General features: G+C 33.3%; 1 protein-coding gene across 1 annotated transcript in view; it reads right to left on the bottom strand.

Annotated features, from left to right (window-relative positions):
* Positions 1–13,536, bottom strand: part of JAK2 (Janus kinase 2) — a 52,440-nt gene that overhangs the window by 22,476 nt on the left and 16,428 nt on the right. The window contains 11 exon segments of the mRNA XM_019610461.2: positions 366–502; positions 1,128–1,278; positions 2,341–2,492; positions 3,835–3,973; positions 4,488–4,615; positions 6,488–6,575; positions 8,238–8,372; positions 8,782–8,906; positions 9,350–9,536; positions 11,177–11,288; positions 12,658–12,815. Of these exon segments, the coding sequence (XP_019466006.1) occupies positions 366–502; positions 1,128–1,278; positions 2,341–2,492; positions 3,835–3,973; positions 4,488–4,615; positions 6,488–6,575; positions 8,238–8,372; positions 8,782–8,906; positions 9,350–9,536; positions 11,177–11,287 (1,353 nt within the window). The 5' untranslated portion in view covers position 11,288; positions 12,658–12,815.

The raw sequence follows: 13,536 nt of genomic DNA, 5'->3' as shown, positions 1-13,536 counted from the left end.
CCCCCCAAAAAAAACAAAAAAACCAAAACAATAGCCTCCTGGTTTCTATACAAGATTGTTCTGGAACAATTGTAAATGAATCCCAAATATAAAAACTGACAAACAAAAAATTGTCAGATGCAGCTCTGCACTGGAAATATTAAGCCTCTCCTGGTGAATGGATTCAACATAAAAAACCTTTCTTCTGTCTAAAACCATCAAACAAGTTTCTTTCAAATCTTTTTTCCATTGTGCTCAGATATTTCTTGAATTATTTATTTATGTATTGGAAGTATCCAGTGTTACTAATGTATATAGGTTCATTAGAAGATAATTGAAAAAGGTAGCTATTTCTTAGGCAATTTGAGAATTTCCAAATACACTACCTTGCCAAGTTGCTGTAAAAACTTAAGATGTCTCTCTTCAAATTGTGTTGGGTCCCGATCTTCAAAGGCCCCAGAAAATCCAAGAGCTCCAGTTCGTATATTCGGCAACATATCATTTTCTGTCAGTAACTCATAATCTGAGGTGTAGGAGGAAGAGAAGAAGGATGAAGAAAGAAAAGAGAGGCAAACAGGAGAATGAAACAAACTTACTACAGTGCATCTTTTACCTAACCCTAACCCTAGGCGTACTCTGAGATTAGTAGAATAATAACAACTTCCTTTATTTCTACACAGTAATTTGCAGTCATGAAGACAATGAGGTATTACCAAACAGTCAAGTAGCTTGACTCATAACAAGTCTTGCTGTAATTTCAAAATACTTTTTTTTTTAAATTAAAGATCTACTGAACTTAAATTCAGCAGCTATTGCACAATGACTCTGTTATAGAGGGAAGAAATGAAAACTTGGGCTTTTGCTAATGTGCATCTTCCATTTAGTAAAATATTTCTTACTTTTCAGAGATAAGAAAGACCTTTGCAAATGCATTTGGCTAGGAGACTAGAACAGTTAAGATAGACATTAATCATCACTCAAAGCATTATTTTTATTTCATACTAACTTTTAATATATTCTTTTTTACAACAAACTAAGCAGCAGTAATGTAGTATTCTATGGAGTTGGAGAGTGGTTGTAGGCCAAAATACTGAAATGGGAGGCACCATAAAAAATGCTATCCTTTTACACCACAGACTCAGACTCACCAGGAGTGAACAAACTGTTCAAGTCACGTATAATTGCCCTAAATGATGGCCTGAAATCTGGCTCATAATCCATACAGTTGTTTATAAGATTTGCTAGCTCTGTCCAGTTGGGGGCAGGAAGCTGGTGTCTATCTTCATAAAACTGTAGTTTCTGGAATAGAATGGAGAAAAGCCTTTTTACCATACAACCATGAAGAGTTCTAATAGCTATGATATTCTGAGCAGTGAAAAAATACAGCTCTCAACCTAGATTTATCACCTCACCAACATGCACGAATGACCAACTGACTGGCTGTTTAGAAAGACTAGCATAATTTAGAGAAATGAGTTGAAAAGCTCCAAGGCAGTTACTGGTGGAAGATAAGAAAACAGAAGAAGGTATCTCCTTTGTCCGTAATCTCATTAAACCCAAATGTGTTAAATTCAGCAGAAAATTTTATCCATTTGTGAGCTGAGTTTTACAAACTAAACGTAAAAAAGCTTCACTGGCACTAAAAAAGATTGTGAGTTAATAAAAGAGATGAGGGCATCTTCTGAAAAACACAAATGTCTAAAAGCTCTGTCTAAAGACGATCTTGAAATTTTTTCTAAGAACTGATTACAACACCTGAGAAATTGGACAAGGCTTTGTTAGAAAAACAGCCGATTTATAATAATAATCCTACATATCATTACAAAAAAATGGTAACTTCTGCTCACTTCCAAATAAAAATTAAAGATATAAGAAATAATATTTTTATGGAATATATTTCTGCTTAACACCCCCATCCCTTGAGCTCCTGAGGCAACACTAATATTTCTGTTTTAAATAAAATAGAATTGTCAGCAACACACACCATCTTACAGGTTCTAGGTATCTAGGTATTCATTTACAGCATAACTAGAATTATGCCAACCGAAGGTCATACTCATTTTTAGGAAAGCTTTTTTTTTTCTTTTTCTTTTTCTTTTTAACTGAGATAAGGTTATAACAAAAGAAAAGAAGTGTGGGCAAGATAATTCTGGGATATCTGAACTTTGTCCCCACAAGAATAAAAAATTAACAATGTAAAAGTAATGCTTAATTCATCACTTACGATTATTGTCTATCAGACAATGTAATGTTTCTTATAGTGGTTATGGGCCACACCATTTTGCATGCTGATTGGTTACAACAGCAGATGTTTTAAAGTATCCAAAGAATTGCCGGTACTGGGGATCCAGTGACACTTACTCTTGAAGAATCGAGAGCGCTCAGAGGTTTATCTCCTCCACTGCAGATTTCCCATAAAGTGGTACCAAAACTCCACTTATCTGTAGCTAGGCTTAGTTGTTTGGGGTTCTCAATACATTCAGGTGGAACCCATGGTATTCTCTCAAGAAGAACTGTGTAGTCATGCAAAGAAAACATTATGTTAAGATCAGTAATAAAACCACACAATTCTGAAACACATTTGATTAAGTAAAAATGGTTTTAGTATACACAGTTATTTCATTTTGTAAGATGTTTTTAATATCTTTCCAAGTTTCTGTTCTTTTCTTGAAACTACAGATTATCTACAGAAATAATACTTTTGAATCAGTAATACTAATGAATACTTATGAATTAAGTTCTAGAAAACTAATACTTATGAATACTTAGGAAAACGTATATTCAGAAGATCATTAGTTTTACTATCGAATTAGACTAATGTTTAAAAAAATACTTTTCTAACCTCATTTCCACACTATATTTTTGTTTTGGCTTTAATATTTTCCCCCAAATTATCAAGATTTAATAGCTGTCGTGAAGGAACTAGATAGCAAACAGCCAAAAGTACTTTACTGTTTGTTGATACATTATGGCACAGCGGTATAAAGTAACCATAGTGAGCGATTTCCCACTTTATGATTTTTGAGCTTTTAATAGTGAGTCTAGTAACAAGTTGAAAGTCAATTTGTTTTCTGATTCTATCTTAGAATATGGTATTTTTAAGGTTAGTGAAGGCTTTGTGTGTTAAAAGAGTGAAAAATTATTGGACTGTAAGTCCTATGCTGCCTACAGTCTCTTAGATGTGTTGTATCTTCTGCATAAAATTAGCAAGTCTAAAATGTGTTCATTTTTCAAAAAAAATTTATGAAGACTCAGAAATGGATAAGAAGTTTACTTCTGTTTCATTAGCATAAGGACCTTGCACACACTTTATGCTTCTTTCAGTATGAGATAATTTTGTTCATAAAGCAGTAAAACAGTTTTTTTGGCAAAGCTAATAACATAGTACTTTCAGCAACCTCCGTGACTTTAGTCATTCATCAAAATACGTACTAAAGATAATTTTCAACTGCCAGGCAGCATTTTGATAAGTGCATAACTTTGAGTTCAGAAAACTTCGACAAAATAAAGCAATTCAATCCTGATTGATAACAGGATACTAAGTCCAGCAGCTATCTGCAGACTTCTAGTACTTTATAGTATATTAATAGTACTATCAATGAAAAGCATTTGTTTAGAATGGGAACAACACAAAATACTCATACAGTGGATAACTGTGACTTTTTTTTCCTGTATCTATTTGATGAAAAAGAGGATATACTCAAAACTGCTGAGTAGGACTGTGGGGATTATTCTAAAGTGACAAAAGAATGAAGTGGTCTATTGAAACAAAAGGAATAAGATGGTGGCAAGAAAAAAAATAATCTTGATTTTCAAGTCAGAAGCATTAAAAAGGAAAATGACACAAAGACTTACTGTCTCTTGGCAAAACTGTGATACTGATGCCAGGATCACTTAGTTTTATAAAAGGAAGGTTTCCAGACTTCCTGTCCTCCTCCCTGATAAGCAAGATGTTCTTTGCACAGACATTCCCATGAACAAGGCCTTTATCCTCCTGATAAACAAAAAGGCATCTTTTACAAACAGACAAAAATACCTTATGATTGAAAAGGTATTAAAAAAAACAAAAACAAAAACTAAAACAAAAAACACTTAACAGCATAAAGGAAAAAAAGAAAATAAAGATCAGAGATAAGTTTGACCAAATCTCAGACATTTCATCAGTTCCTTTTAGTTAAGTTTTTCTACGCAAATTTTCATTCATTTTAATCATCAACATGTTTTTGATTTTATCTGAAGTATGTTAACTTAAATGGATGGGTCCACAATACATTTAAAATGAACACAAGAACTGTTAAACTCTATCTAAAGGAATATTTCGAAAGAACAAAAAAATCTATTACATTCTATGTAAGATATAAAGGTCTGACTTCAGCACTCAGTCAACACCTTATTTTCACACTCCACACTTAGTTTCAAGAGGTAGAATAATAACTCATCACTCTACGTGCATTAACCTGAAACACTTTAACTCAACCATTAAAAAAAATAAAAAATAAACTACCTACCAGAAAATGCATGGCTAATGCCAACTGTTTGGCAACTTCCAGTTTCCACAAGATATTAATAACATTTTTGTTCTTTTTCAAATATGTGTCCAAAGATCCAAATTTCACATATTCTTGTACAAGGATATCTGATTTAAAATGTTAAAAGTGTAATAATTAAAAATAACATAAACAAATGGAAATTCAAGACAGACATTACCATAATATTACCCATCTCTTTCTTCACTATTCATTGACAAACTAACTATAAATTCAAATCTATATGACATCTTAATATTGTCACAAATACTTCATGCAATTTACATTTCCACCTTAAGAAATGCAGTGATTATCCTTCCACCCTCACTCCAAAGGCATAGTAAATAACACATCTTCTGGTAAGCATAGCACTGTACATAGTAACATGAATGCAATAAGTCAATTAATGTCCATTTCAAGTCACTCACTTCTTAGGTGCTTATAATCTCCAATTTTACTGGAAGAATAAGACACTACATGAAAAAAAAGAGATTTCTTGAAAACAGATCAATAAAAATTTACAATACAAACATTTGCATATACGTATGACATATGTCTCCACATGGTCATACAGAGAACAACCCATGAAACTAGATCCACTTCACAGTACTGCACAATCTGTTTCAATAAAAAAATTAAATTGTAGTACTGAAATCCTGTCTTCAGCTGCAAGATGGATTGTAATAGCGTAGTTGGAAGGGACCTACAGAGATTTTTGAATTTTATTGCCTGACCATGTCAGGGCTATCCAAAAGTTAAAGCACCTGAGGGCACCATCCAAAAGCCTCTCCTTTAGGAAGTGTGTTCCAGTGTTTGGCCACCTTCACAGTAAATAAGTTTTACCTGATGTCCAATGTGAACCTTGTCTTGGCAGCTTTAATCCATTCTTGTCTGCTCTGATACCAACTCGCAGAGAGAAGAGCCCAGAACCTCCCTTCTCCTCTCCCCCTCCTCCGGAAGGTATAGAGAGGATGCTCACATTGTAATGTTTTTAACACTCTGAATACACTGGAAACTACCAGTTTCATATTTGTCTAATGAAAATAAACTAATTTTTATGACATTATTTTATAGAGAGAAAACTTTTTTAAAAATAAAAATTATGTGAAGCAATTGTTCTGACATCTGTACATCAAATGTCTAATGCTGGGAAAAAGCAAGACCTTCTCTTCCCATCTCTTACTAATTGCCAATTAGTAATATGTTGTAAGCTCACTTTCAGAAAAAAAAAACAAAAACAAAAAACAAAAACAAAAAAACTATAGAGGCTGACTGTGATATAGGGAAGAAATAATATCCACGCTTAGATAAATTGGAATTTACTATTTCCATGTTTTAAAGTGATACACTATCTATCTGGAATTTTATATATAGCCTCTATGCATGATAACATGAATGAACTAGGAAGGGCAATTGTGGATGTAGTTTTATGAGTTCTCAGACAAAATTGTACTGCATCCCAACCTCATAGGAAAAGCCACTTCCAATACAAAATGCCCTCACCTTTCTTGCTTTGCAAATTCCATTTCTCTTAATGGAGGTAGCAGTCTACACATTATACATTTACTATAAAATGCCTCATTTTGCTACAAACAGTTAAATAGAAGAAAAAAATGGTTTTTATCCAAACTGCTATTTCTGCCAAGGACTGAATTAAAATGAAAACTGGTAAAGTCAAGTCCAGTAATGCATATTTGAAGACGACATATAAGAACTGGATTGCCATCCAAAATTAAGATTTCATTATGAGGTGCTAGAATTATATATCAGGTGTTCTCAAAAACTTATTAATAAATAACTACAGTGCAAGTAATTTAGTAAGCTGAGGACATACTCTACTTCTGTAGGTAAGGTAAAGATTTTGCTATTATTAATGTTTCATTAATATTGGAAGTTTCTGTGGGGAACGAGTTCTCACTCTCCCCCCTTTTAAAAAAAAACTCTGATGGCAGCTGTATATAATTAGTGAAAAAGATACTTACTCTCTTCTCCACACACACAGACTCCATAATTTAATACCAAATGTTTGTAAGAAAGCTGGCTCATCATGCTTGCTGCCTCAAAGAAGGACTTTGAGAAAGAGAGAGCAAGAGAGAACAGATCAGCGAAAGAAAAACTATGACACTTTTTGTAGAAAAAAAATGCATACAGTTTAAATAATTTTTTAAAAAACAATCCATCTCCCATCTTATTTTGAAAACTGTCTAAAATTTCATACTATTTATTTGTGGATGTTTTTTGTTTTGGTTTGTGGTTTTTTTTTTAAAAATTGATTTGCTGTTATTGTGGGTTTTATTTGTTTGTTTTAAAAAACAATCCACAATCTAGAAGAGTTAGCAGTCTCTTTTCTTGCAGGCAGATGCATCTCCGCATCCTAAAGAGAATCTTTTTTTCTATATCATTAAGTAAACAATGAGCAAATTCACAATGCGCTATTCAGTTTCCAATTTATTCTTTCACAATGCACTATTCAGTCCCAATTTATTTCTTCATAGAACATTATTAAGTTTTAACTTAACTTAAGACAAGAACTACTATATCCCTCATCCAGTATTGTGAGACCTTACCTGACCTTTGTAGGAAATTTTCAAATGTTTTAATCTCTTTAGTCGTGTTTTGTTCTTTTCAGTGGTATCTCCAGCTATGCTTCTTTGTGTACAGATTGTTTCCCCAATGAGATGAGGTTAAAATTTGCATATTTTCCTTTGAGGATCATATTTATATTTCTTTATTCTTAGAGCTCCTTAAAAATTTTATTTTCACCCTATTCTAAAATAATATATTATCCAATTTCTTAAAATTAAAACATGTTATTTTTATTATCATTTTTACTTTCATATGTTCAAAGGGTATATCTATGTTGCTTCTGACACTAGCTCTTGGAAGTTTCTTCTCCTTTTCTTTAGTTAAAATTTTAATTTAGATATGTTCTAAGCAGTTGAAAAGTTCACTGAATAAGAGACTGGTTCTTCTGACTCACTGCAAATGCTCTTAGGTTAATTAGGAATTTGAAACTATGATATAATCAGAGTACACAATAAGCAGCCATATAAAGTTGCACTCAAATACTAAGAAATAGCATATCTGTTAATTTTTTTAAATTAAATTTTCCACATATGCATTCTTGAGCTTAATTACATTACCATTGTACTGCTTTCCGCAAAAGGGCATTTCAGGTCTGCTCACAGATTCACTCAAACACTAGAAGACTAATCAAATATGGGTGATTCCACATATGGCAAGTGTTCCTCATATTTCTGATTTTTTATGACTTGATGCAAAATATTTATTTTATGGAGAACTAGTAAGACTCAAAAAAAAAAAGAAAAAAAAAGAAAACCCACAAAACAAAACAAAAAAACAGGAAAACAGTCAACAAAAATAAATTTTTCCCTAAAAATTTATACCTCACATGTAGATCATGAGTTTACTGGTACAGATTTGTGGCCAAACTGTTTCTCCTGTGCTATCTGTGTAGTACAAAAGAACCACTGTTTTTTGGTTCTCTATGGTAGCTCTAAATTCTGATAGATAGCGGGGAGAAAGGAAATGAAGTATATAGGTGAAATTCACAGAGCTAGTTTCAAAACGATTTTTCCCAATTTCACAAGGCCAAGAATGAGCTCTGATCAACAATCATCCCTCTATCATATAACAAATATAGCAAGTTGTTTACTGTAAGAAAAGTAATATGGGATGGACAAGTACACTGCAGTTGACAATCATACCAACCTCAGAGTAGTTTCTATGGACTTTATCCAGAACCTTTAAAAGAACTTCAGTTTGATGGAGCTGGCCATAGTCTCCCACTTCTTTCCTTATACCTTTGAAAATCTTTGTAAATGTGCCCTGTCCAAGACTCTCTTCCTAAAAAGACAAAAAGCAGGAAAGAGAAAATGAGGAACCACTACTTGTTCTGTCAAAGACAGACAACTTCCTCCATAAACAGTGCATGTATGTGAAACTTCTCAGCTAGTCTACCTCCAGAGTTATAGTATAGCATAGTATAGTATAGTATAGGTATAAGCACGTATACCACAAACAGTTTACATCCTTGCTAATTTTTTAAAAAACGTTACTAACTTGTCAAGCATCTTAGACAACAAATTGCTGAAGGAACCACAGAGAAAAACAAAACAAAAAGACCTACCACTGCAGTCAAAGTGACACTTTTTCTTTTTTAAAGAAAAAAAGCTCTTTTAAATGCACACGGAGTATTTATATTGTACTTACTAAACCAACCATTTGCAATGAAAGAAGCAACTAAGGGACTTACAAAAATCAAGTCCTCATTTCGGATTTTGTGAAAGACCATCTGGCTAACATTGTGCCTCTGCAACGTTGGTGATGAAGGTACATCAGAGACGCTATTGCTTCTAAAGACAAGGAGGTTTGATTTATCTGGGAGAAGAAAGAGAAATAAAAATTGAGCCATAAAATATAAAAAAATCATATATTCAGAAGTCATAAATACAAAAAAAAAAAAAAAGGGCAACATCAATCTGAGACCAATTCATTTTAAAAGCGATAGAGTGTCTTGGTAAATAATTCACTTTTTCGGATTAGCAAAAACTGCTTTTGCTGCTTCTCCTACTTCTACTGTTTCTGTACAGCATTGCTTCCTACAGTAATTAAGAATATAGTTTCAATTCTAACAATGAAACTGTGAAGGCTGTCTAGAAGGCCATGTCAAAACAAAGTAAAAACAGGTAAGTGGAATGAAAAGAACTCACATGAGCCAATATGTGTACTTATCTACCTGAAAGCCATTTACTTTGTTGTTTACAATTCATAAAGACTTAAAGTAAAAGATTCTTGTTTAGAAATAAACTATCCTTTCTTACCTTTTGGTTTTGGAGGACAGCACTTGATGAACTGGAAAATTATGCTGTCTGAGCGGACAGTTTCTGTCTGATAACAGGTCAATAGATCCTTAAGATTACCAAAACTTCTCTTGGTTCCACTAAGATTATATTCCCCGTTCTCATTCTTCGTAATTAAGCAGTGTTTATAGTCAGTGACATTCTCACGCTGCAGAGATTTTTTCCCATCAAAAAGAAAATTGATCAATACTCAGTTGTTAAAAAAATTAAACGTACAACAGTAACCTAAGGAACCCCCCCTTCAATTAAACATTATCACTATTTGTTATTTTGTTACTCACTATGTAACAGTGATTCTGAGGGGGAAAAAAAAAAGAACACAAACACAGCCAAGATTCTACCTCCATCCCTGAAATTAGTATGCTGGCACTAAGATGAACAAACATTAACAAATCTCCAAATATCATGCTGAGAAAACATGAAGGAACCTAGGAAAGATCCTTCATATCTTCAGATCTAGCAACCAAAGTTCCTTCACTGGAACATGGGGTAATAAAATAGAAAAATGTTGGAAGCCATAGTCCAAAAATTCGAACTCTTTCATTTTGGCAAGTATTTGGATATCTAAGGTGTATTTCTGTTTTTCTGTAGTGTACAGTGCAGTTCTAAGCAATTCATTCCTAGTACAGTAGGCTCTCAATATGCATTGAATTATTTTGATGAATCTTGAAAATATACCATTAGACGTTTTTAATCAAGAGGAGCTCTTAATAATGTTTTCATAATCCTTCATGTTAATGCTGTGAAAAACATTCCAACAAATTCCAACAAATCTGAAAAGTCTTTTAATGCTTGCCCAGAAATAATTAGAACAAGAAAAACAACTACAACCAGGTCAGTTAATGGCAAGCTTGACTCAAAATGTGACCCTAAGCTTGCTCAGGGACTAAAAAATCCTTAATTAATCACTGGCTAGACATAAACTTTTTCTAAAACTGGTCTTAAAAATGGCTCTTTACTTCTCCACCCACAAATCAACATTATTTTATCATTTTGAAACATGTACCTACTTGCGGCAGTGTTGAGTAAATCTGATAGCTTTCTGCAGAACTAGTAAGAAAAGCCATGTATGCTACTTTTTCCAGTTAAAAACCCAAAGGTAGCTCTGTTCATTTAATTAAAAATAATCCCACCCTTGGAACAAGATCAATACTGGAATGAGATTGTGTAATTATGTAACAGCACTATTAAAGTGCTGCATTATCACTAGCTGCAATCTCATAGAGTAGATGAATATCTGCCTTTTCAGCAGCATGAGAATTTTGTAGTGCAGCTTCTCATCTAGTTTACAGCAGATATCCTCAAGACATGCTGACATAACAAGCACCAGATAATCTGGCTGTATGAAGGGTACGACTCAAACCTATAAAAACTCATCAATGAGAGACAACCTTAGATCACCACAGCAATCAACTGTATACTCAGTAATTAAGACCTACCGTGCCAGAAACAACAGAAATCACCAAAATCCCCACAGTACCACCCAAACAATTACAATAGTTTGAACAGTTGCATTCCAAACCCCAAAACTATCAAACTCTCTTTCCTCTGCCTTTTTTGATTTTGGGGCATATATTCTGTGCCAGTGATTCTTTATCATAAATTTATTTTAGTATGTCTCTCATATGACCCTGAAAGTAGGCCTATCTGACACAAGTAGTTGTAGAATAAACAGACAACATACTACCATTCTGAAAAGAAAATCCAGAATCATTTACTGAACTTCCCATGCACATTATCAAAACATAACAGAAATTATAGAAGTACTGTCCATGCCAGAATACAAACCTCAATAGCAAATGTGAGGAAGTATTTTTTAAAATCTTTAGGACTGCAACGAAGAACGTAGAAGCCAGTCTGATTACCTGCCTTCTTCAGTTTATTGATAGCAAAGTCCATGCTATATAAAAAGAAAATGATTAATACTGCATAATTTTAAAGAACAAGACCAGATAATGACTTATGAGCACTATTATAAGATATCTCATACAATGACAATACAAATTCTGAGTTTTAGACTCTCCTTTAAGATAATTCACTTGCTTCTCTATTTTCCAGTAGTCACATGGCTGCTTATGTACAAAAGAATGCAGTAAAGATTCTTAACACTTTAAAACTCAGTGATCTATTTGATCAAAAACTTGGCAGTCTGAAAAGGCATTGCCTTGGGCTTATGATACGACTCTCAATTTCCATCATGGAAGAACCTGTTCAAGTGAAACTGTCTGATAAACAAGCTAAGATTAGAGAAGCATTTGTGTGCATGGAAAATGACTAGTTTAGTTTGGGAAAGGGCTAATAAGAAACAGGATTGAAAGAAAGCTTCATTTGTTACTACAGCAACTAATCTCTCTCTAAACAAGTCATTATTAACTATTTCTGTCTATCTCAAGGAATTACAAAGAGAATCATGTGGCAAGTTCTGTACTTACAGTACATTATGCTAAATAGTTCTAAATAAAAATCAATATATGGTATTAGTCTAGGTCTGCAAGGTGCAAAAAACATGTTTTGAAACGTAAGTTTCTGTTCCTCTTTTCCTTTATCTTCCCTCATATGCACAGAACCTATACTCTGTCACTGGGAAATTTCCAGAAGCATTCTGTATTAATGGAGTAGAATGGTTTTAGTTTTATACAACAAATCTTGTAGATATCTGCTTTTGAGCTTTCTGTACCTAAAGATATATATAAAATACCCATTTTTTTCTGCCTAAGAAAACATTCCTAAGCTCCCATGTTAAGAAAAGACATCTAAGAAGTCATTGAAATTCTTCCCTAGAAATACAGAGAAAGAGAACAAGGAGACAAGATTCCTTGAAAACAAGCAAACCCTCAAATTTACATGAATAGCACTTTACTGTATTTGAATTTGTCTTTTTCTCTTTAGCAACTCAAACAGTATAGTAATAGAGGCTGCAGTTAAAACATGAAGTCCTCTATGGCATTATACATTGCTGCCCTGATAATAATTGTAATTCAGTGGAAATCAGCACTATGACTTTGCTGTATCTTGCTTGAACAAAAGACAGAATTCTAAGGGAAGAAAATTAAATCTACAATCCTTTGCTCTATTTCTGATAATATATCAACAAGGTATTTTATTCTGCAAAGTGAAAAATGAGGAAAAATATAAAGCATTTTGTTACGTAAGTGAATAATATAAATGTGATAAATGCACATCTTAAGACGTCCATCATGGTTCACAATCAGCTAAAAATCATCCTTCAAAAATAACAGCACCTTGTTACATCACTAAAATTTGCTTACAAAATTGGTCCATGGCAATTGCTTTGTATATTTTCAAGCACTGATGGTGGTGCTACTTCTTTGCAGAGATAATGGTGGGCATCTGCAGTTAATCTGTAATATCCATCAATTAACGATACAAAGGAGAGTGCTTCTCTTAAAGACTGAAATTCAGCCTCCTGTTAAATTGCCAGGGGAGAGAAAAGAGAAAGAGGAGAGAAAGAATGAGAATCTGTAACAGTCAATGCAAATATCCTGGATATTCAGAATTTAAGAGAATTTTCATGGCTTATAATTATGGAAAGCATCTTTCTCCTATCCAAAATATTTTCATACTCTGAGCACTGTAAATGTATATCACAGATATCTCAGCTACTTTTACATTTCTATAAAAGGCCTGGACAAATTTTCAAGTTCTTAACAGGTCATTAATTCTGTACCATTAAAATTAGAAATTAAAGAGATTTGCAGCTCTTCCATACATCAGTGAACCATATGACTTTTGTCCAAAAGCCTATTAGGAAGACTAAAAACTGACTACTGTTTTTTGAACTATTTTGAGGGTTTTTTTCATTACTATTTTTATGAAGAAGTGCATAAGATGCACGTAGCTTCCTCATGTAAACAGTGGGAAGCTCTCTGATCACACAAATAGAGAGATCGTGAGTCCTGAGGACTTGCAGACCAGTCATGCAGACAAGGGAAGAAAACTGTATGGCATTTGAATCAGACTTTCCAGCAGGTGGCAGGGGAATTTCTGGAGGCCAAACTAAAACAACTTTTTATACTCACATATAAAATTATTTTCCAGTGTCTTCTTCAAAGCATTTTATAAAGTAGAAGCAATGACATTAATTTTATGTCCATATACATTTTTTTTTTTTTTTAAAGTATTATCAT

This window comes from Meleagris gallopavo, chromosome Z (assembly GCF_000146605.3).
Source record: "Meleagris gallopavo isolate NT-WF06-2002-E0010 breed Aviagen turkey brand Nicholas breeding stock chromosome Z, Turkey_5.1, whole genome shotgun sequence".
Classification (NCBI taxonomy): domain Eukaryota; kingdom Metazoa; phylum Chordata; class Aves; order Galliformes; family Phasianidae; genus Meleagris; species Meleagris gallopavo.
Note: the sequence above shows the minus strand (reverse complement) of the source record. Positions and strands in the feature narration are given on the sequence as shown.